We start from the raw sequence: 24,697 nt of genomic DNA on the forward strand, positions 1-24,697 counted from the left end.
CAGTTTATGGTTTTCGTCATGGAAAGCTTCAGACTTTAGACTCGGAGTGACAAAATATGGCATAATATGGCCTAGTCATGTGAAACAGTCTGAGTGAATAACCCTGCTTCACAAGAGAACAGCATTATGGGAGATTTCAAGTAGAGAATTTAATAATACTGTGGCCTTTTATTCATGTAATGTTGAGGGCATATTTTCATATTTAGCTGAAGAGTGTATCTCAGTGTATATTTAGCATTTTATATTAGCATCCATCCAACTAATGTGCCTGACATTGATTATTGGTGCATTTATTCCACACATTTGGCAGAATATACAGCAGCATTTTTGAGAATAATACATTCTCCACCGTGCAGTGAGTGAGGCTGGAAAAGCAGAAAGAATCGGACCAGAGGGGCCAATTAGAGTGAAAAAGGAAAGCTAAGCATGTCCCTAGAGTTCGGCCGTCCTCCACTGAGCGTCTGGAAGAATTTGGCCAATCCTAGGAATTTGGGGCAGCGGGAATGATGAGAAAGGGTGTTCCGAGGTTCCCTCTAAATGTCACTGTGAGGTAAGGAAGCTTGTTTAAGCAGGGTATATTCAACCAATACTGCCAGATTTCAGCTGTTGTACAGGGCACATGCCTGCAGGCACTCTGTAGTGTTGAGTATTACTGCTGTAATGGCTGTGTCATTAAAACTGTTGTCATTTACAGTGTTGGGGGTAACGCATTACAAGTAACAGAAGTTACGTAATCAGATTACTTTTTTCCAAGTAACAAGTAAAGTAACGTATTACTTTTAAATTTATACCAAAATATCTGAGTTATTTCTTCAAATAAATAATGCAAGTTACTTTGTTTTCCCATTTATTGACTGTTGAGTCATGTTGAGAGGATTGTGAGTAACTGCAGAGGCATTGTATGCACTGTGTAAACATGATGGTTATTGTAGTTCTAGACCAATGAAATCTAACAACAACCGGCTCATAAATTTAGTTTCTAAACACTCAAATCATGACAAAAAAAAAAAAAAAAAAAAAAACGATTTTTCAGGCTGGATCAAGCTAATGCGCACGCGCAGACCTAAATGCGTGTCTCTTCAGAGGCGCGCGTCTGACTGTTTCTACAGAAGCCGGTGATTCTACCGGCCGCTGAAGTGACGCGATGACTTTACCAGTCGGCGATTGGCTCTTATTTAGAAGGCGAGACTTATTACACCATAATATTATTTAGAAGGCGGGACTTATTACACACTTTCTCCCATTCAAAACAATACGAGTGACATATCTTGTTTTATTCTATAGTCTTTGCTCATACCAATTAACTAACTTTATCATATTAACGGAAACTAGTTTGGGACTGCAATTGTATAGCCTTACATTATACTGTTTATTCATCATTTAGTATTAGTCATATTCTTACAATTTATGTGCATGTTCAGTAAAGTGGGACAGTACTTGTGTGTGTCAACCACTTTTGCGAAATACATTTGCTTGGTTTTTAAAAGCAAATTTATTATATTTTTTTTATGAATTAGGTTTTTTTTTTTTTTTTTTTTTTTTTTTTTTAAGTGGGTCACGGCCTAATGACTATGGGAAAATGTGGGTCCCATGGTAAAACCAGTTGAGAACCACTGATATAGAGCTCACAGCTAAGAAAAATTCAACTCCGTTCCTGCGGTGGCGAATAATGTGATTCTAATTCTTTGAGCTGATAATGACAACTGGAGGATCAAGTGGGTGAAGCGTTGGGTGAAGCGTTTGAGGGAAGCTGCCAAAATAAGTGTATAGGCCAATCACACACAAAACATGACCCTAACAAAGCGGACTACTGCAGGACCTCTCAAAGACATGATACATGATCTCTTTCCCCGGTTTTACATGTTTACTTTTAATACTGTACTTCAAATGTTTTCCTCTCATAGTTTCAGTTCAGAGACCCTGCCTTGAACCTTTCTGAAAGCATAACATTTTACAACTGGAGGGTGGGAGATGTTGAACAGAGCAGAGCCCATTCCACCTTTACACTGTCACATCCTGCCCCAGTGCCAGACAGAACCAGAGGGAGGGATGGGAAACGAAAGGAAACTAGAAATGAAGGTGCTGTATACCTGTCACTGGTGAAATTCTCACACAAAGGGAGCACAACAGGCAGAACATGAGTCCGAGGGGAATCGTGGGGGGAAAAAAGAAGCAGGTAGACCGAAACAGAGAATGATCGGAGGAATGAGAAAGCGAGACTGCAGTGATAAAAGAGGTGATGTGTGTGCGTGTTTGGCGGGGCAGCGGTGGAGGAATGCCCCATGGCTGTGCTATAAGGAATAAATCAACTGTGCTGCTATGTTTTGGTAAGATACATGCCAAACGCAATCTCTCTAGCCAAAGCTTGAAACCTTCTTCCATATAAGTTGTGTTTGAAAAGAAAACATTTGTTCTCCCTCACGTTGGCAGCTTCTCAGTTCCGACAGACAAAACTTTCTTTTTTAATATCCTCACAGGGGCTTAACAATTTCATTAAATCTTACAACAGTTTTTTAAAATTGTAAATCAACCCTGAAACAGAATACATCTGCATAAAGTGAAAGTGGCTTGTTTGTACAATATGTCAAGAAAATTTAGTTATTGCTTCACTCAGCTGCAGCAGAAGACTTCAAGATCCCACGAAATGAATTGACTTGCAATTTTTTTTTTTCTGTGTTGATGTATTTCCTGTTGAAACAGTAAGCTGGGGCAGGACATATCGAAGGGATTGTCCTTTTTATACACTACCATTCAAAAGTTTTGAGTCCGTTTTTTTTTTTTTTTTACAGAAAGAAAACTTTTTCAGCAGTAATGCATTAAATTGATTTAAATTGATTTTTACTTTGTTACAAAAAAAATCTATTTCAAATAAATGCTGTTCTTTTTAATTTTTCAATTGATCAAAGAATGATTAAATAAATGTGTCAAGCTTACCACTGTATATTACACACAACTTTTTTCAACACTGATTAAAAAATTTGAAATGTTTTTTGTGTTTCAAATTTGCAGATTAGAATGATTTCTGGAGGATCATATGACACTGAAGACTGGAGTAAAAACTGAGCTTTGCCATCACAAGAATAAATTACATTTTAAAATATAATACCAAAAATAAAATAATTTAATAAAAAAAAATTCACAATATTACTGTTTTACTGTATTTTTGATCAAATAATTCCAGAACTGGTGAGCAAAAACAATCTTACCCACCTTAAACTTTTGAACAGTAGTGTACATAGCCAATAGTTTACGTCACAGCCGTGAACCATGATTTGCTACTTGCTATTTCTAGTCAGAGGAAAGTGGTATTATAGGGAGAAACATTATCATTTTAGACACCGTTTGATTGGACAAAATCCTGTCAAATGCAACATGGGTCATCTGTATTTTTGGCCCATTTATAGTGCAGGAAGCACTAGCAGTATTTAATTGATGTCCATCAAATTATTTCATGGGGTCTTTAACTATTGGAAGCTTTCATTGATTGCAGACAAGAACTCATGTAGACTGAGTGAATGAATGTATGTGTGTGTGTGTGTGTGTGTGTGTGTGTGTGTGTGTGTGTGTGTGTGTGTGTGTGTGTGTGTGTGTGTGTGTGTGTGTGTGTGTGTGTGTGTGTACTTGTTTTTGTGAAATATCAGGACACAAATGTGTATAATGACATGGGTATGACATAGGTATTACAAAAAGAGGTGAAATATGAGGACATTCAGCATGTCCCCACTTTTCAAAAGGCTTATAAATCATACAGAATGAGTTTTTGTGACAAAGTAAAAGTGTGCACAGTTTCCTGTGAGGGTTAGGTTTAGGGGTAGGGGTAGTGTAGGGGGATAGAAAATACGGTTTGTACAGTATAAAAACCATTACGCCTATGGAATGTCCCCACATTTCACAAAAACAAGTGTGTGTGTGTGTGTGTGTGTGTGTGTGTGTGTGTGTGTGTGTGTGTGTGTGTGTGTGTGTGTGTGTGTGTGTGTGTGTGTGTGTGTGTGTGTGTGTGTGTGTGTGTGTGTGTGTGTGTGTGTGTGTGTGTGTGTGTGTGTGTGTACCTCAAAGTCAGCATGTTTGTGGATGTCCTCTGCTCTCTGGCGGCTCAGAATGAACTCGGCCTCATTAGCTACACGCACCAGATGGTCCTTCATGGTGTGGCTCAGCAGTCTGCACATCAAAAACACATTGAACATTAAGAGTTCACAGCTGACATCACATGATTCTATCTGAATTATTTTCTACAATGACGCAGTTTGTGTTGGTAAGATAACTGAATCCACGTAAGGATTTCATACAGATCCGATTAAACTAAATTTGAAAACAAAGCACACACATACTTTTACATTTATTAAGAACTGAACAGACGCATTTACAGACATAACAGATCCACAGATACTGAAATTACTATACCAATAACCATTTTGATATTATGGCTGATATTATAAATCTATACTACTTTATTAAAAAAAATTAAAATAAAAAGTTTGCATGCTACAAGTGAATTTAGCCATTATATTATAATGTACAACACATAAATATAAGCTGATGAACAACCAATATTGGCTGATACCATAAATATTAATATTAATAATAATAATAATAATAATCATATCTGCCAATATCTGCAATAAATAATGTGGTATTGATATATCATGCATCCATAATAAAGCATTTACTGTATTGTATATAAATTCCATGGGCTCACAAAATAGTAAAAGGATATCTTCCACATCTCTCAACTGTTAATCTGTGAAGTAAATTGCACTGCTTTAATAACACAGTTGTTAGGCCATCAAAGTGTAAATAGTACGCTAAACCAACTTGACTACACCATGTAAAACAAGCAGAAAATCATATTTAGCACGGCAGCTAAAACCAGCCCCACTAAAACAACCAGCGATTGATTTGTAAATGATACGTATCTAACAAGATACGGATGTAGGGGGTGTGGAGAAGGGGGCAAGTCTCACCCCAGCTCATGTTTCTACATATGTAAGAACAGCCTTCCTTGGATAAACACACACACACACACACACACACACACACACACACACACAAACACAGTTTCTTATCACAGGGCATCTGACGATTATAGGGGCTGATAGGAGATGAGACGTATCCTGCTTTTGCTGCTACTGTTTGTCAGCCCTCATCAAAACCTGAAGCTGTTCTGTCTATCTCAGAGTCTTGTTTGTGAATCAGCATTGCTTTTTCTGTCCATGGTGCCCTGGGTTAGCACAGACGGGGAGGAACCTGATCTTGAAACAGCACATTTACACCCCGGGCAGATTTGTGAACAACATAAGCCATGGCCTAATAAAACATTCCCCCCAGGGACAGAGATGAGTCTCTCAGCAGGTCAGGAGGCTCAGGCCTCTGCAAAGTGGAAGAATAACAGGCGGAGGGTGGAGGGCAGAAACTCGAGCCCGGTGTGTCAGCGGTGGGCAACGGGGGAGCGGACGTGCCAGGGACTCTGTGGTGACCCTCTCCCACCCCTCTCACCCCGACTGCCATCAATAACACAGCCCACTCTCTGACTGCCATTCTATAAGCCTTTCGCTTTCCTGTCTTTCTTTATCTGTTTTTACTTACTTTATGATATGACAATCTAGAGAAACAAACAAAAAATGGTGATATCATGAAAGATGTAATTCTGCACATTGCACCATGTGACATTTTACAACCTGAACTAACCTTCTCATAAAAAGGTCAAATTATCTAATATTTTGAAAGACTTATTGACCATGACACACAGTCACGAGGGTCTTCAGGGGTATATAATTTCCTGTTTTATGTTTTTTTTTTTGTTTGTTTGTTTTGTTTTTTTCCCCTACATGTTGGCTGCACCACACACTTGATTTGGCAGACAAAAGACAAATATTAATAAGTGACGAGAATACTTTTTGTACAGATTCTGCTATATTGTTTATATCGTGGTATGTAAATATATCTGCATAGAAGAAGAAAGCGGGGCGTGCATGGTATTGCATGATATGTAAAAAACATTTCAATGCATTACTCGTGCTGACTAACACGCATTCGAAGCGAATACACAGAAAGCCACCTCTCTCAGACAGCATGTGTTCCCGAATTGAGTTTTCTTTCACTGTTTATTGTGCTTGAATGGCCAAATATGCACATAATTATGTCAAAATGCCCATCATGTGTATTAACAAACAGATAAACCTACTGTACCTAAAAAAACTAAATTGTTCTATTATATTCATCCTGTTGTTTGTATTATTTGCTGCTTTGTTCTTATTTTTAATAACTAATACTTTTAATAATGTGATATTGTGAAATAAAATTTCTCATATCATGAAATAGGATTTGTATAAGTTATATTAATATTTATTTAATATAACTTTTATAATTTATGATTATAAAAATTTAAATATTTTTGAAGCACAAAGTCGAAAATGTCTCTGCTGATATTATATAAAAAGAAGAAAAGTTTCATTAAAATATTGAAATTATTGAAAAGTATATACCATATAAAGTAGTTTGGCATCATATTTTGTTATTATTTATTAGAAAAGAAAATTATTTATTTAACCAAATTGCATAATATTAAGGTTGAACATTAAGGTTGAACCCCTGTAGTCACGTTGACTATTTTAACAATGTCTTAACTACTTTTCTGGACCTTGAATGTGGTCATTTTTTTTGCTTTCTATGGGAGATTAAAAAAAAAAAAACTCTCGGATTTCATCAATAATATATTAATTTGTGTTCCGAGGATGAACGAAGGCCTTATGGGTTTGGAACGACATGAGGGTGAGTAATTAATGACAGAAATTTCATTTTTGGGTGAATTAACCCTTCAAGTGAATGTAAACAGTTGAGAAAGTAAACATGTGTAACAGTATATTGGATCCATGCATTAGTCTTAAAGTGACAGCAGCGTAATATTCCTGCAGCTGTCTGTGTTTTTAATGTTAATCAAACAACAGACTCGCTGCAAAAAAATCTAAATAAAAAAACAATGTATGAAGACCAGTGAAGACTATGCAGAGCTATTTTATATTTGATTACTTTATTTAATTTCTGTACCTAATCTGCATCTAACTTTTGTTATATTGGCATCTTTTCTATTGTTTACTTGTGCTATTGCTTGTAGTTTGATTATTTGACCTTATTTTATTACAGACTGTTTACCTGACTTTAATAGTGTTTGAAATTTATATTTTATATTATATTTATGTAGAATTTTTTCATTTGCATTGTTTTGCATTCCATGTATAAAAAAAATAAAAAAAAGTCTAGCGAGTAAAATAAAAAAATTACAAGCCAATGGCGACTTCGGAGTGCCCGCAGAGGGTTGGTATGTATGTATTAGGGCTGACCGATATATCACATGAGATTGTCACGCACATTTCGTCAGTTCACTGACAAGCCACGCAATATCGCGTTCATATCGCAGATGAATCGCCTTCGATAATGAACGCGATATTGCGTGGCTTGTCAGTGAACTACGGCTCTATCTATTAAATGCCACTCCATTTGAAAGCAGGTGATGGCTATTTATCGGTAATCAAGGAACCGGCTTTACTGACGAAATGCGTGTGACAATCGCATGCAATATATCGGTCAGCCCTAGTATGTATGTATTTGATTTTTTTATACATTTTTGAATAAATGAATGAAAAAAAGAGCATCACATAATTGACCACCTAAGAACAATGGAATGATCGCCCCATATAATCACTGTACTGCACTGCCACTTTTCTTTAAGTCTAAGAATTCAAAGAGTGTTACAAACTCTTTTGATGAAAATCAACTTGACTTTGAAAGCACTGTGATTAAATCAGTATTGATCATCTTAATTTTAGTGCAGTAAGCATTATAATGGCATATTTGATGTGCACTTTTACAGCTAGGATTCAGTGATATCTCTATGACAGGTGCTGGTGTGCCAGATGTTGTCTAAACCTTGACCCTACTTTCCAAAAGAAAAGTGTGTGCTTAAAGAAGAGCTGTAAAGATGGCCAGCAGTGAAGGTGGAGGAGCCTCAGTGCATCACTGCATTCATTAACATTTCTGGAGCGCTCATCAGCACGGCAGCATTCATTAACATTAATTTCCATTGCTAAGATAGAAATGAGAGCCATCTGAAAGATCTAAGGGCTTAAAATTGAAGACAGATCCTTCCATCCCAAAGGGAGTCTGAGTAAAAGAGTCCAACAGATGAGACATAAACCTGTCTGAAAACAGCAAGATACGAGAAAGATTTCCCAAGAGGTGGAGAAGAAACTAAGGCGCTGCTGCCCTCTCAGAAACACATGGGAACAAGCCAAGTTATTGACAGACGCCTTGAACTCCAGGTCACCCTGTTGATCCCCTTTCCACATTACATTGATTTCCTCCCAAACAGGATCTGATCGTACACACGCGACGTAGCGTTGTAGGCCAGGAGATAATGAGGAGGTGGCTAACAAAGGGTCAGAGGATGGAATTAGATAATTACCTGCCCTCGTTCACCAGCTCGATGAAGGCCAAACCCGCATTCTTTTGGATGGAATTCTGCCACTCCTGTGGAGAGAAATAAAAAAGACTTTACACTCAGTTTATACAATAAGCAGAGAGAGAATGGTTGGGTTTAGTCAGAATAAACATCAGCATAATGTCATTAATATGTAAGGATTAAAATGAACTCAACATCAAAACAGAAGCTTTATCATCATCAACAAAATCCATACAGAGGAAGCGATCACAGGGGACAGGAGGGAAGAAAGCAAAACGGGGCTCTAACATATTATATTGTATCTTCAATGTTCAAGATTGCCTTTAACCAAGCACACCCCTCACAAACTTTAACAGGTCTCACCCGGTTGTAGTAAAAGGTGTTAGTCTAAACAACTCCTGAAACCACAGCTTTCAGTGATGTTTAATAGCCTAGGAGCGAGACCAAATCATTGACATTTTTCACAGCTGCGCCAACCTTTCAACACTTCCCTGTGATCGTCTCAAGAATAATAATAACAACCAGGTCATGAGTATGTACAAAGTCGCTCGTGTATTCTCGAGGGCTCTTTTCACAGAGAGACTGTATCATGGAGACAGCAGCGTAACGGTCCGACCCTAATGTCTCATTTGTTTCGGCCAACAGAGAGTGCTTTAAGGTTGAGGTGCTATACAAGCAATAGTTTCATAATGATGATGATTTATTTTTAATCCCCTGCTTATTTCTAGGGTCATAAATGAAAATGAAACAGGGCAAATGTACTTGCTTATTAAGAAGGAAATATTTCACCATCTTCTGGGAAAAGAAGAAAAGTGAAGCTGAAACCAAAATAAACAAAAATCAAAAATGCCAATATATGTACGGCTTTATTTATTGCAGAGGCTTTGTTCAATATTACAGCTGTTAATTCCCAGATTATGCATTTTACTTGGGAATCTCCAGCATAAAATATTTGAGGAACCATAATCAAGTAAATCTTACATCAGTTTTCAGACAGCAAGCTAAGTCTAGTTTCTACAGTATTTACATTTCAACAGAGCCAATACAGCAAATCAATAAGAATGTTGAAGGAAAAGATATTTCTGTACCACTCACAAATAACAAATGGAATTGCTACATAATTCTTTTCAAACAGAAACCATTGGATACTCTCCCCATCTACAACTGGTTAAATCCAGCCTCAACCAAACAGCATAGAGCAAACAAAAAGAATGTTCTGAGAGTGTCACAAAGTTCAGAGAAATCTTAACACATAAAAAATATACTAGTGCTGTCAATCGAATAAAAAAATAAATAAAAAAAAACACTAAATCAATCGCGCATTTTATCTGTAATTAATCGCAATAACATTGGAGTTTTTAATATTTCAGTTACTCTCCAAATTAATTAAGAAACAACTTAAAAACAGTATATATACCCCTATATTCACAGACAAGGCTTAAACTAGTCCAAGACTAAAATGCACGTTTGAGCATGTTTCAGTTTTAACTGAAAGCAACTTGTACTGACATATCTTAAAATATGTCAGTGCCATTGTTTTGTCTCAAGATGCACACCAGTAATGTTTTTTTTTCTATTGTACGTTTATAAAACCTACTTAAATATCTTAATTGAACTAAGGCCTAATCCTGGCTTTGGCTAAGCCCTGTCTGTGAAACCGGGCCATTAAATATTTGTTTAATGGTATTTTTTATGAATGAAGGCAAGTATCACTGATACTTATACTCATACTGATGGCTCTACAAAATTGATTTGTTTTTTTAAAACATTAATTGTAGACATTCAACATAACAGTTTAACTGAAAGATATCAATTTCAACATTTATTAGTCTTTAAAAAGTAACAACTTTTAATTTAAGTGACCTTAAAACAATCTTCACATAAACCCTTTATAATTGTTATATTTCCTGTGGCCTACAGAAATTGAATGAAGTTATCATACACTTTACAGTCTTCACTGCATAAATTTTAAATTAAATACAGATTAATCCTTATAAAAGCTTCAATTTTCTCTGTTACCATTGTTCTTTGATTAACATTAATGGCAGGTATCACAGCAACTGGTTTATTAGGCTACTGTCACTTTAAGAGCTGCCACTGATCCAATACGTGGATCTGATGTGCATCTTATTTTTTCACAACACTTTAAGTTCATTTTAGATGTTATTTATCTAATTTAAGACTGATCTCATGAGGATTCTCGACAAAATGGGTATTTTGGCATAATTCTGTGTGTTACTGTTTGTTGAGGTGTGAAAGAGAACTCGATACGATGACGCACACCTTCTTGTAAGAGCGAGTCGTGTGTGTCACAGACACGACATTCAAAGACAGTGTGTTCTCACTTGTCTTGTGGTGCTTGAATGGTTTAAAAGCATTTGAGTGAATAAGAGTGTGATCATAGTGTAATGCTAGCCAAATTATGATGGAAAAAATGGATACTGCGTTAACTGCACAAAATATTTTTAACGCGTTTAACTGAAAAAAATTAATACAGTGCTCAGTGTAAGTGAGTACACCCCCTTTGAAAAGTAATATTTTAAACAATATCTCAATGAACACAAAAAACTATTTAAAAAATGTTGACAAGACTTATAAAATGAAAGTAAGGTTATTACTTTTGCATCATCTATCTCTTTCCATTCTTCAAGAATGACCTCTTTTAGAGACTGGATGCTGGATGGAGAGTGATGCTCAACTTGTCTCTTCCCCATAGGTGTTCGATTGGGTTCTGATCAGGAGACATACTTGACCACTAAATCACTTTTTACCCTGTTCTTCTTCAGAAATTCAACAGAGGCCTTAGATGTGTGTTTAGGATCATTGTTATGTTGGAAAAGTGCACGACGACCAAGGGCAAGGAGTGATGGTAGCATGTTCTCTTTCAGTATAGAGCAGTACATCTGAAATGCAGCTCCCGACACCAGCAGCACTCATACAGCCCCACATAAGAACACTGTCACCACATGAATTACTGTAGGCACCATGCATTTTTCTTTGTATTCCACACCTTTGCAACGCTATACAGTTTTGAAGCCATCAATTCCAAAAACATTTATCTTGGCCTCATCACTCCAGAATATACAGTCCCAGTAGACTTCATCTTTGTCAGCATGGGCCCTGGCAAACTCTAGGCGGGCTTTTTTGTGCCTGGACTTTTGGGAGAGGCTTCTTTCGTGGACGGCACCCATGCTACCATTCCTCTGCAGTGTACGCCATATTGTGTTACGGGAAATAGTCACCCCAGTTAGGCTTTCTACTTCTTTAGATAACTGTAGTTAAATCGCATGCCGATTTTCTTCAACCCTTCTCATCAGAAGACGCCCCTGTTGAGGTGTTAACTTCCGTGGACGACCTGGACATCTTTTTTAAATTTTTGTACTACTTTTACTACAGTATTCTGACTGATAAGTAAAGCTTCTTGTAGCCTTCACCTTTCTGGTGTAAAGAAATTATTTTCTGTGATATTTCTCTTCCATGTGGTGCCCTTCCCATGAAATGGGAAGGGGTTTTAACACCCTTTTATAGTCTAACTGTCTGCTGGACACCTGTGCAATGAATAATTAGACTCACCTGTGGTTGAATTCTTGTTAAATTAGACATTTGTAGTCTAAAATTTAACTCTGCTCCAGAGACTTTCAGTGGGGTGTACTCATTTTTGCATCACCCTAATTTGAGTAAAACTGAAAATTTTGTTCTCTAAGTTATATTATTAACCTTACTTTCATCAATTACTTTCATTATAAGTTAAACATATGTTAAATAAAACTTAGTCTTGTCAACATTTTGGTCAACAATTGTTTTTGTGTTCTTAGAGATATTGTTTAAAACATTACTTTTCAAAGGAGGTGTACTCATTTACGCTGAGCACTGTAGCATGCTTTAAAGCGCTAATTTTTTTTTGGACTGAATCAATTCTGGGTATTACTATAAACTGTCAAAAATGGAGTAAGAAAGGGAAAATAAAAAGTTGCAGGGTGAATGTGAAAGGAAAATGGGAAAACAGGAAAGTGCTTTTTCAGACCAAACAGCCAACTAAAGTTCAGTAGATTACATTGTGGGGAGAAACTGCACATATACTAGGATCTTTTGTTAGAAGAAAACGCTTCAGCAGCTGTCATCAACCAAGCACACAAATACATTTTCGCTACAAAGATAAATGAACGTTCGATGGGTGAGGGAAAGGCATTATTCTTTAATTAAAGGAAGCAATGACCCCAATCAAAAAGCCTTAACGATCAGTGCTGTGCGTTGGGGACAAGGCTGACGGTTATTGGATTTCAACCAGTCATTGTGATAGGGCCCTGATACGGTTTTATGGTATCCAATGCTGTTTCCATTCTGACCTGATGAGTGGATACAGGCAGCCATTTGTGACCTTTCCACTCTGACCCTGACCTAAGAGAGGTGCTTCTACAACCCAGCCACCTCTGCCCTGCTCCTGTCGTTACAGCAACCACTCACGCTGATCCATTCATGTCATCAAGACCGGGATTGTGTTCTAAGATAGAACATGACTTTTATCAGCCACACAAAACAGCTCCTGGGAAAGTTTGTATCGTAAAGATAAACTCGTAATGCTAACCTCTGTGATTCAAACCAGTCTTAGACTCTTCATCAAGGACATTTATAATTGACCCATTTCCTTCAGTCTCGATAAAACAACAAAGACTAGCATATAGGGAACACTTCCTCAAGGTCAAATCTATCCAAACACACTTGTGTAAAATGTCAGTTTCATTGATGCTCAGGTATATAAACAAGCTATCCAAGATTGAGACTTCTGGTACACTGATTCAGGACAAGCAAATCAAAATGTCTAACATACTGCAAAAACACATCAACTGAATAACTTCAACTTTTCAAGTGAAAATGATCTAAACATCCTTTTAAAAAGATACATTTATTTCTATATGAAATTGAGGACTTGTTCCCACAGAAAGATTTTATTTATTTTTTATTTTTTATAATTACATTTGTCTTGTTCGTTGGAAATTTTTATACTTGTTTGTTTTTATTTATTGGTTAATTCATAAGTCAATTCTCACTTGGATTTTTATTTTTATCAAAAAATATTAAGAAGATAAATTATTAAAAAATCTGAATATGAACAGTCAATTCTGACAAACCCTGCATATAATATACATACGAATGTATGCGTTCCTCAGCATCAATGAATCCTCAACATCTAACTTTATATTTACATTTACCTGCATCTTTTCCATAAAACAATCACACTGTAGGTTAATCAGGCACAAAACGTGTTGACAATGCTGCAAAATGTGCAATTAGATGTATTATTGATGTATTATAGATGTATTGTAGAATATTACGTTACATTGTCCTTATTTTTGAGTGAAGAGATCTGTGCTATATAGTCTATGTGATGAAAACAGAAGCTTGTAATACAGAGCTAAGGGAATGCAGAGGGAGAAAAAGAGAGAGAGAGGGACCTGGTGACGCTCTCACAAAGAACTTGGTGGAATCTGCATCGGGATAGTGTGAGCGTGTGTAAACACATTCTGATCACATTCGTAAACAAAATCAGTGTAATGTTGTGTGCCCATAAAAAAAAACATATTGCACAACATTTCCTCACACTTTAAATTAATGCTTTGATTCAATTTTATATTTTTTTAAATAAAAAACTAAAGTAATTTTCTTCTGAGACACACAAACAACATGATTCCATAGAGAAGTCATCCACTGAGTCATTCTTTTGTTTAGTTTTGCCATGATAATTACTGTGGCGCTGCATTCCTAATCACTGCTGATCAAGAGAACGCAATTACCCTCAAACTAAAACACAACTGAAACACAACTGAAAAAACGCAGACCTACAATGTAACGTTTTGCCTCATTCACAATGGCAAGTCAAGGAAATGTGCATGGCGTTTGGCTTCGTTCATTGAAAATAAACAAGTCGCTCTCCAGTTTCCAACCCATCAGTTATAATCACAAGTATTTGTTTGTTTTCTGCAGGCTGGGGGATTGAAGCTCAGATGAAACAAAAAAATTATCCGTCACATGTAAGAGCACTGTTTCAGATCATAACGAGCAGGAGAAGTTTACGTTACGGCTTGTCCAGAGAGCACAAGGCGATTTATGGCGGAAAAGTGGCTACTGTACAGCTTTGATCGACGGAAAGAGATTCTAGATTTAAAATGTCAGTGTAGTATTACTTACAGGGAAAACCTTCAGTAAAGTATTTCTACCTAAAAAAAAAAAAAAAATACAACTTTACAAACAAAAAAATAACAAAGTATCTACAGTATTATTGCAATGCTATACTCACTGCGGTTTTAAAATCAACACTGAACAAAAACCAGCATGTTCAGAATTACGCAGCTAGAATCCTGACTGGGCATAGAGTAAGTGATCACATCAGGTTTTGTGTTTATTCTAAGATTCATTTACAGTACTTACATATTACATAATTTAATCTTGTAACACTCTTGTTTTCTATCTGTCCACTGCACTTGTATACATTAGGAACAGGGCATTTTCTTTTTATGCTCCAAAATTGTTACATTTTCTACGTAAAAAATGACATCCTCTTCGTTCTTTAAAATCTAATCTTAAAACTTGATTTTATAGATTTTTTGTATATATATTTTTGTAGATTCTTTTTTGTTATAATTATGTGTGGTATAGTTGTTTATTTTTTATTATAATTTTGTACACCTTACATTACTACAACATTATTGTATAACAGCATACTTACTTTAAAGACCCCCTGTGGTGATAATTAAGTTTTTAATGTTGTTTATGTCTATGTGGTGTTTTTAATATGCTTTGTGCAACTAGACAAACCATGTACAACTTCATATGTCAACACTATTGCAGAGTATTTTCTCATTAAAACTACAGTGAAAAAAGACGCTGTTGTCCGTGATGTCACAAACTACCTTGTAACCAATCACGTCAATGTGCCGGCAGGCTTTCAAATATAATTAACAGCGAACTAGCAGGGAAGTCTCAAGTGAAGCCAGGTTATCCCAGTATATTTTTCTGATGATATGAAAAATTGTGTAGATTTAGCTATATGGCTAGTGTATGATGTATATTAAGATGTTATGATGAACTATATGCCTTTCTTGTTGTTTAAAGCCTTTGTAAGGATACTGATTTCTAGAAGGCAGTTGTCTGACTCTGACATGGCGAACAGGAACATGGTTTGTAACATTAGCAACACATCATTAGCTGTTTGATAACATAGTCAAGCAAAAGGCTAATCATATATTAATTACCGTTATGTGTCCGATGTTGTAAAGAGCAATATACCATTGTGCACATTTACCTAAGTAAGTTGATCAAGTGGATCTCTGGGCTTGCGTGAGCAAGTGGAGGTGGTGCTAATTTGCATATTCATTGTCACGTGTATACTAAATGAGGCAAAGGTGTAGAAATACATTCAAGCTATTTTAAGGCATGAAGACTTTTTTTTTTCCACAGGAAAAAAAAAAAACGTTTAAAAATGTCATTTTGGTGAACAAAGATGAGTTTTAAGGGATAAAATTACTGACTACAGGAGGACTTTAAAATATAAAGACAAGATATCCTCCTTTGTATCTTCAGAAAAACATTTTAATATTCTTGATTTTTTTTATTAATTATTTAATATTGCCCTTCAATTAGTTTAATTATTATTACTATTTTAATATTCTTGATTATTATTATTTTTATTATTTTAATATTGGCCTTTAAGGTGGTTAATTATAAATTATTATTATTTAATTATTCTTGATTATCTCTTATTATTTTTACTATTATTTTAATATTGCCCTTCAAGGTAGTTTATTGTTGAGGGGCTAAAACTTTCACTTGAAGTCCACTTGTTGAGGTCCACTTCAATCAATTCATCGTAATATCAAAATGGCATCTGACAGCAGGTCCAGACAGCTTAATTTACTGATGTGACAAGCCGAACACTCTACAAGTCCTGTGCATGTTCTCAGATGTTATCTCTTCTAAAGCAAACACACAATCCCAAACGGCAAAGGGCCTGTGTTTCTGTGAGGACACTCCACACAAGGGGACTTTACAAGGGGAGCAAATATTTACTCTGACTACATTTAAAGACCATAGAGGATTGTGGTTAAATACACAGATGTGATTAGAAGCTTCCTTATGATGAGCTGGGCTTGGAGGTGTCAAAAGATTTCTAAAAATCACTTTTTTTCTCTCTATCTTTTTTTTTTTAAGTGTTTTTTTCTCTCTGTTCAAGGTTTAGGAGCAGGGTGATGAGTGAAATAATCTAACTTGACAGGAATGATAATAGCATACATAAATCTTGTTGTTTTCCTTTCTGGGCAAAAGAAACGATTATTATATGTTCAGCACATGGTGCACACAGTGATAATATGATTTTGGAAATACACATATCTAAGGATGTAAATAGTGACACAAAGGGAGCACATTAGAAAAGATATTCTGAATGAGGTATACCAGGTCAACATCAACCTACTACCAGGATCTTCAACCGTTAAAGGAAAAAGCTAGCATTTTACGTTAGTCTGTCGGCACCATTTAAAAAAAAACAATTTGCCTCAACAATATGTCTCTTTCCTAGCCAACAATATTGCAGAGAGTGAATTAAAAGTCACTCAAGTCGTAAGCTTTCCTCATGCCATTCCCTCTCACTTCCTGTCAGGAAGAGCCCCCTCTCCGGACGCATAGCTCGCATCGGCAGGGCGCCGGCAGAATTAAGTGCCAGTTGGTGTTAGTGTGTTTTCTCTGGGCCTCGATGGAGCCCTGTGTTCAAAGAATGCTGAGAGCAATGTTATCCACCGGCACGGAGACCCTCGTGGGTCGTTGTCTGGGGCGGAGGAGGGACGAAGATGGAGAGGGGGAAAGACAACACGTGGCCTGGGCCTGCGCTTGAACCTTACGTATATGTTATGCCTCTCAGCGGGGTCCAGGTCCGACTGTGAGATGGGGAGGGAGAAAGATTCAACCTCAGGTTCAACCACATTCCTCTTCAGTTCTGCGACGTTTATGGAACTTGCAAAGTTAAAAATGGCAGGACTAAACGAGACGAGTCTGCACTGAACTTCAAGCACATACTGCCAATGTCCCTGAATAGCTTTTAATTTTAAAAGGCCAGTTTTAAGTCCTAAACCAATTCTTCAAAGAAATCAATCATGGTCGGAAAGCCTGCTGGTCTGAGCTGGAGGAATAGGTTTAAAAATGTGTCCTTGAACAGTGTACAGTCACTTGCACCCTGAAGTTTGCAAATGTTTTTACTGTGGTGTTTATAATGTTTGCATATTTTAATGTGTTTCTTGTTCTGTTCAAAAGGTATAAAATGCAGATTTTACTCAAATTCGACGGGGTTTTTCTCTCATATTTTCCATGAAAATATGGTAATCCTGCTTTATTGGGTATCATTTGTGAAAAGGAACAGAACAAATGTCTCTTAGTGGTCAGGAAATTTAAGGGTGATACAGACAACAGATATTTTAACACTAATACAAAGACTTATAAGATTGCTCTTATACAAAAATGAGAGAAATATATCCATTACAAGTTCCAAAACTGCTCTAGTGAGAAATCATTAGTATCTATGATTTGTTTTCAATCTTGGCATGTTTGTTTGTAACGTATTTAGTAAGAGACAGCATAAAGAGCCAGTGCAGGTACTGAAGGTCTATTATTGCTCTATATCAGGGGTCCTCAACTCTGGACTTCGAGATCCACTTTCCTGCAGAGTTTAGCTCCAACCCTAATCAAACACACCTGAACAAGCTAATCAAGGTCTTCAGGAATACTACAAAGTTGCAGGTAGGTTTGTTTAATCCAGGTTGGAGTTAATCTCTGCAGGAAAGTGGATCTCAAGGTCCAGAGTTGTAAATATATCTGTATACAAACATACATCCTGATTAACATGCATCTCTGTAGATCTAAAAAAAAAAATCAGAATGGTGATGGGCTGAGAGAAAGTGTGTTGACTGACTTTACATCAAGTATAGTCTAATTCAAATATTCAGTAGCTGGGTTTTCATTACAGACTTAAAACAACTATTACGAAATGATGGCATTTCCATTAACTGATGTTATGCGTGTAAAACATTTTTTTTCCTCTCGAGATAACTAATTCCAAAAATCATGGCAAAGTAGGTTTAAATATATTGCAGCCACTGAACTAGCCATTATTTTTAATCGAAAGAGATGTAGGCATGTTATCCAAGCATTAATGGCAAGGAAAGCCCATTATACTTGGGAGCGGCCACGTATGAGGTGTTTCTGGATGTTTCTCCCTCCTATCTGCTTCAAGGTCTTGATAAACTGTGGCTTTTATTTGTTGTTTAGAATCCAGTATTCCCGTAATTCTTTTGTCTTTTATGAGTTTAATAAAGAACTCTGTCTCATCTTCTGTCCAAATGTACAAGAATGAATGACTTTTACGTATGCCAGGAGACATTTTCATGTTTCCATTGCAGTTTTGCAACAGCTCATGCAAGCATAAAAACTTTTTTGAGGGATATATGGGAGTTTTCGCGAAATTGACATGTTTACATTGGGCATATTTTATATAGGAGTTTATTCGAAATTGACGCGTTTCCATTATTTTCAATTCGCAATTTTAAATGGAAATGCAGCTATAGTTTATTTGTTGTTTAATTCATTTTTACATCCATTTGCAGTATGTTTATCCTGCACAGTGAGTAAGAAGAACTACCGTAATGACTCTTAAAAACAGGCACCTTTCAATTCATACTCATATTATTTATTAGTTATATTTTTTAAACAAACCGGCATATTCAGATAAATTACAGCCTCATATGAATCTGTAAAGTGGAGAATGCTTACAGTTGCCAATTTTTTTAGACTCAATGAACCTTTGCGGTATAAAAAACACTGATTCAGAATTTAAGCAGGATCGGCTGAAAGCAATCACAGGATTAAGACACATTTTTGTTTTATGATACTCGTAAAGCCAATGGGGGAAAAAAAATTACAACAATTATATAAGACCTATAATCATAACTTTTAAACAGAAACTTCTTGTGATTTATTAACAATGGCTGGTGTCTTTTTTTCAAGTGTTCACAATTGAAAAATGATAAAGAGATCCAGTGAAGTCACTGCTGAGGCTTTTACTGGACAGTTGACCGATCGATTCCTCTTTCTTTCGCTCTCCCTGTGAGTATTGATCCCAGAGTCACTGTGACTCCAGGGGGTTAAACTCTTGAGCCACTGGCCACTCTCCATCCTCTTCCTAAAGGTCAGAGGTTAAGAAATGCCAAGTGCTCAGGGGGAAGTCAGTGTCTCCAGTATGTATTGACTGACGAAGGTGCCCATCTGTTTAACAAGTTAACTCTACATTAAAGACTCCCTGGTCAGGATCATCAACAATATCAGGACAGCAGATGCGAAACTCTGGTGATCAAAGTATGGAGAGAAACAAATGAGTTCTTTTAGCAGCTTATGAACTAAATGCATGACAGGAAAAAAGACTAAAATAAGAACAAAGGAAATAGAATTAGAATACCAATGCAGGCCCAGCCTTTCACAAACATGCACATGAAGATACTGTTTCTTGCTCTTGTACCTTAGCCTTTCCAACGTGTGAGGCATTCAGAAGATGAATGTCTTAAAGAATAGATGACCTGACACAAGGTCTGAGCGGTAATGGGTGAAATAGGGAAACACGGCTGCCTGACTCCCATATATATCCGACAGACACACAGCTATCAGGAGGCCACTGTCAAGCAGATGGATGAGATGATTTCCAAACCAACTCCGATCTGAGAGCAGTATGCAATTGCTTTTCTGATGCTTATATAAAATAGCATTTAACAAAAGATTATTTGTATGTATATTTTTAGCCCATTTTTTTTTTTTTTTTTTAATCCACAAGCTTCTACTCCTTGTCAGTCTACTGTCTGTCTCAATGCAGGTAGCATTATTTATTGAAAAGCTGAAACCTTTTTAAGTGATATTCCCCAGTACAACAGCAGGTGGTATATCTTCTTCAGTGAGGCAGTGTGTGTGTGTGTGTGTGTATGTGTGATGGTTGTCAAAGAGAATTAGGTCGGGTGAAACACAAGGCTTTTTACGTGGATGCCTTGAATGGCAAGATGAGGACAATCAAAGATGATCTTCATGTAATATGCAGGGCCTAATCTGAAGCCCTATCACTCGCAATTTCCTGAACGGAGTGGATGCTTTGATAGCTGTTGTTTTACACTCATCCTTCCTCTCTCATCCCACCCATATTCATTCTTCTGTAGCCTTCTATTCTCCTCTCTCTGCTCTGCTTGAAAGTATTAAATGAATGTTCTGTGTTCAATGCAAGTTAAGCTTAATCAACAGCATTTGTAGCATAATTACCACACAAGTTAATTAGCATTAATAATAAAATATACATGGTAAACGTCAATTTGTGAAGGGTTTAAAGAAATGTGAAGCAGTTTTCGCACAATATTTCAATCATAAAATGTTTAATACTAAATAGTATAAAATATAAATATATATAAATATATACACAAATTATATATATATATATCAGCTGAGGAAAGCGATATCTTTGTCTTTGTCCTTTTAACATTTAAGAGGATTTACCATGACAGCGCTAGTCAATGCATTTGTCAGTTGTCTCGTAAGATGTTGTTTAAAGTAAAAACAACGTCCTTGTTTCCTTGTTTCAGTCCATTTCAATATAAAAGTTTTTGCAACTGACTGACTCACTCATAAAGACCGTCTTTGCTGCCATCTAATAATGGCGTATTAATGTACCTTTCACTGAAGTCGAAATCACTAACCGATTCTTTCTCAATACCAAAAAAAAAAGGCATGTAATTTACATAAAATATATAAATATATAAATATTTATTGAACAATATTTAAATGAACAACACTAGCCATTATAACAGCATAAAAAGTAAAATAGGAAATAACCACAAACGTACAAAAGCAGTGCTCAAGTTAGTACAGGACTTAATTTCAACGTAAATATAAAGTTATGAAACTTAATATCAAGATGGCGCCGCGCATGGCAGCCACAGTGCTTAGCTCTTCAGTGTTTGTTCTGTTTTTGTTAGTTTTTCCTGTTTTCTGTTTTTCAAACACCATCAGCTTTACCAGGGATGAACTGCTGAACATTCGGCAGTATACACCACAAAATCTTTTACCGGATTTCGATTATTCAGACGTTTTGTTGAATGTTCTAGTCGGCGGAGCGGCAGCGCTGTTTAGACGCTTCAGGAAGCGCAGACGGGGAAAGCGCGCCGGCGCCCTCGTGAAGCTCAGACAGCGCGGATTAAGAACGCCGCTGCCTAGCATCCATCTGGCGAATCTCCGCTCTCTGCCCAACAAAACGGACGAACTCCTTCTGCTCTCCCGGACCAATAAGGATTTCTCGAACTCGGCTGCTCTGTGCTTCACGGAAACCTGGCTGAACGACGCCATTCCGGACAGCGTGTTAAGTCTGCCGGGCTTTCAGCTGTTTAGATCAGATCGCGACGCAGAATCAACGGGGAAATCGCGCGGCGGCGGGACGTGCTTTTACATCAACGAAAGGTGGTGTTCAGATGTAACGGTGTTAAAGAAGATGTGCTGTCCAGATCTTGAAACACTCTTCATTAACTGCAAACCGTTCTATTCGCCGCGGGAGTTTTGCTCGTTCATTCTGGTGAGCGTCTACATTCCTCCGCAAGCACACGTGAGTTCGGCTTTACAGATACTCGCTGATATGATCACAGAGAGCGAGCAACAACACCCGGACTCTGTTCTAATCATTCTCGGGGACTTTAATAAAGCGATTCTCTCACGTGAACTGCCCAAATACAGACAGCATGTTACCTGTCCCACCAGAGACAGCAATATACTCGACCATTGTTACACAGCAATAAAGGATGCATATCACTCTGTCCCACGGGCAGCTTTGGGGCTCTCTGATCACTGTTTAGTTCATCTCATACCAACCTACAGGCAGAAACTGAAATCAGCTAAACCTGTAGCAAAGACTGTAAAGAGATGGACCACCGAAACAGAGCGAGCTTTACAAGCCTGTTTTGAATGGACTGATTGGAGTGTTTTTGAAGCTGCTGCCACCGATCTGGACGAGCTCACAGAGACTGTTACATCATATATCAGTTTCTGTGAGGATCTGTGCATTCCTACAAAGACTCATTTAACTTACAACAACGACAAACCCTGGTTCACTGCAAAACTCAGCCAGCTCCGTCAGGCCAAAGAAGATGCTCGCAGAAAAGGGGACAGAGTCTTGTACAAACAGGCCAAATACACACTGGAAAAGGAGATCAAAGTGGCAAAGAGGAATTATTCTGATAAACTTCGGAATCAGTTCTCTTCTAATGACACAGCTTCAGTGTGGAAAGGTCTGAAAGACATTACCAACTACAAGACACCATCCCCCAGCTCTGTGGAGAATCAACAACTGGCAGACGATCTGAATGGGTTTTATTGCAGGTTTGAAAAATCACCATTCACACCTCCAACAACCCCCCTCTCCCCCACACCTGCAATTCAGTTCAGTGAAGATGACGTGCGCCAGGTCTTCAGAAAGAACAAGAGAAGAAAGGCACCAGGCCCAGACAGCGTTTCACCAGCCTGTCTGAAAACCTGCGCTGACCAGCTGGCCCCCATCTTCACACAGATCTTCAACAGATCACTGGAGCTGTGCGAAGTCCCCTCATGCTTCAAACGCTCCACCATCATCCCCATCCCAAAGAAACCCAAAATCACTGGACTAAATGACTACAGACCTGTGGCTCTAACGTCTGTGGCCATGAAGTCATTTGAAAGACTGGTTCTGGCTTTTCTGAAGGACATCACTGGACCCTTACTGGACCCCCTGCAGTTTGCTTACCGAGCAAACAGGTCTGTGGATGATGCAGTCAATATGGGACTGCATTATGTTCTCCAGCATCTGGACAGACCAGGGACTTATGTGAGGATCCTGTTTGTGGACTTCAGCTCTGCTTTTAACACCATTGTCCCATCACTCCTCCAGCCTAAACTAACTCAGCTCTCCGTGCCCACCTCTGTCTGTCAGTGGATCACCAGCTTCCTGACAGACAGGCAGCAGCTAGTGAGGCTAGGAAAATTCTCATCCAGCACCCTCACCATCAGCACCGGCGCCCCTCAGGGCTGTGTCCTCTCCCCACTGCTCTTCTCCCTCTACACAAACGACTGCACCTCTAAAGACCCCTCTGTCAAGCTCCTGAAGTTTGCGGATGACACCACACTGATCGGCCTCATCCAGGACGGTGACGAGTCTGCTTACAGACTGGAGGTTGAACAGCTGGCTGTCTGGTGCAGTCTTAACAACCTGGAGCTCAACACGCTCAAGACAGTGGAGATGACCGTGGACTTCAGGAGAAACCCCCCTGCTCTTTCCCCACTCACCATCATGAACAGCACTGTGGCAGCAGTGGAGTCATTCAGGTTCCTGGGCACCACCATCTCCCAGGACCTGAAGTGGGACAACCACATCGAGTCCATTGTGAAAAAGGCCCAGCAGAGGTTGTACTTCCTTCGCCAGCTGAGGAAGTTCAACCTACCACAGGAGCTGCTGAAACAGTTCTACTCTGCCATCATTGAATCCATCCTCTGCACTTCAATTACCATCTGGTTCAGCTCAGCTACCAAATCTGACCTCAGAAGACTACAGAGGGTAGTCCGGTCTGCTGAGCGAATCATTGGCACAACCCTCCCCACTCTCCAAGAACTGTACTTATCCAGAGTGAGAAAAAGGGCAAAGAAGATCACTCTGGACCCCTCACATCCAGCACACTCCCTCTTTGAACTGTTGCCATCCGGTCGACGCTACAGAGCCCTGAGCACCAGAACGACCAGACACAGGAACAGTTTCTTCCCTCAAGCAATCCATCTCATGAACACTTAACAAACACGGAACACATAACACTATTACACATTATTTACTTAAAACACTTATTTATATCTCAATTTGCACACATAATTGTACATACAATTGTCTATAATATATATTGTCTTTTGCTTTTTTTGCACTTTGTCTATCTTGTAAATTTGTATATTATTTTATTCTTTTTATTATGTGTCTTGTCTTGTCGCTGTCACTCTGTTGCACTGTGGAGCTTCTGTCACTAAAACAAATTCCTAGTATGTGTAAACAACATACCTGGCAATAAAGCTCTTTCTGATTCTGATTCTGATTAATATAGCCCTTAAGCCAAATCTATTAGCTCTGGAACATGTAATAAATTAATAGGAACAAAGATTGCCTGTTTTATA

The 24,697-nt window shown here is 37.8% G+C and overlaps 1 protein-coding gene across 5 annotated transcripts in view; it reads right to left on the reverse strand.

Annotated features, from left to right (window-relative positions):
• The window catches only part of lrba (LPS-responsive vesicle trafficking, beach and anchor containing), a 276,852-nt gene that overhangs the window by 146,865 nt on the left and 105,290 nt on the right, over positions 1–24,697 (reverse strand). For all 5 annotated transcript variants that reach the window (XM_067404564.1, XM_067404565.1, XM_067404567.1 and 2 more), the window contains 2 exons: positions 8,459–8,523; positions 4,050–4,158 (listed from right to left, as the gene is read on the reverse strand). In XM_067404564.1, the coding sequence (XP_067260665.1) occupies positions 4,050–4,158; positions 8,459–8,523 (174 nt within the window). The remainder of the gene's footprint in view (positions 1–4,049; positions 4,159–8,458; positions 8,524–24,697) is intronic.

Source organism: Chanodichthys erythropterus, chromosome 12 (assembly GCF_024489055.1).
Source record: "Chanodichthys erythropterus isolate Z2021 chromosome 12, ASM2448905v1, whole genome shotgun sequence".
Lineage (NCBI taxonomy): Eukaryota > Metazoa > Chordata > Actinopteri > Cypriniformes > Xenocyprididae > Chanodichthys > Chanodichthys erythropterus.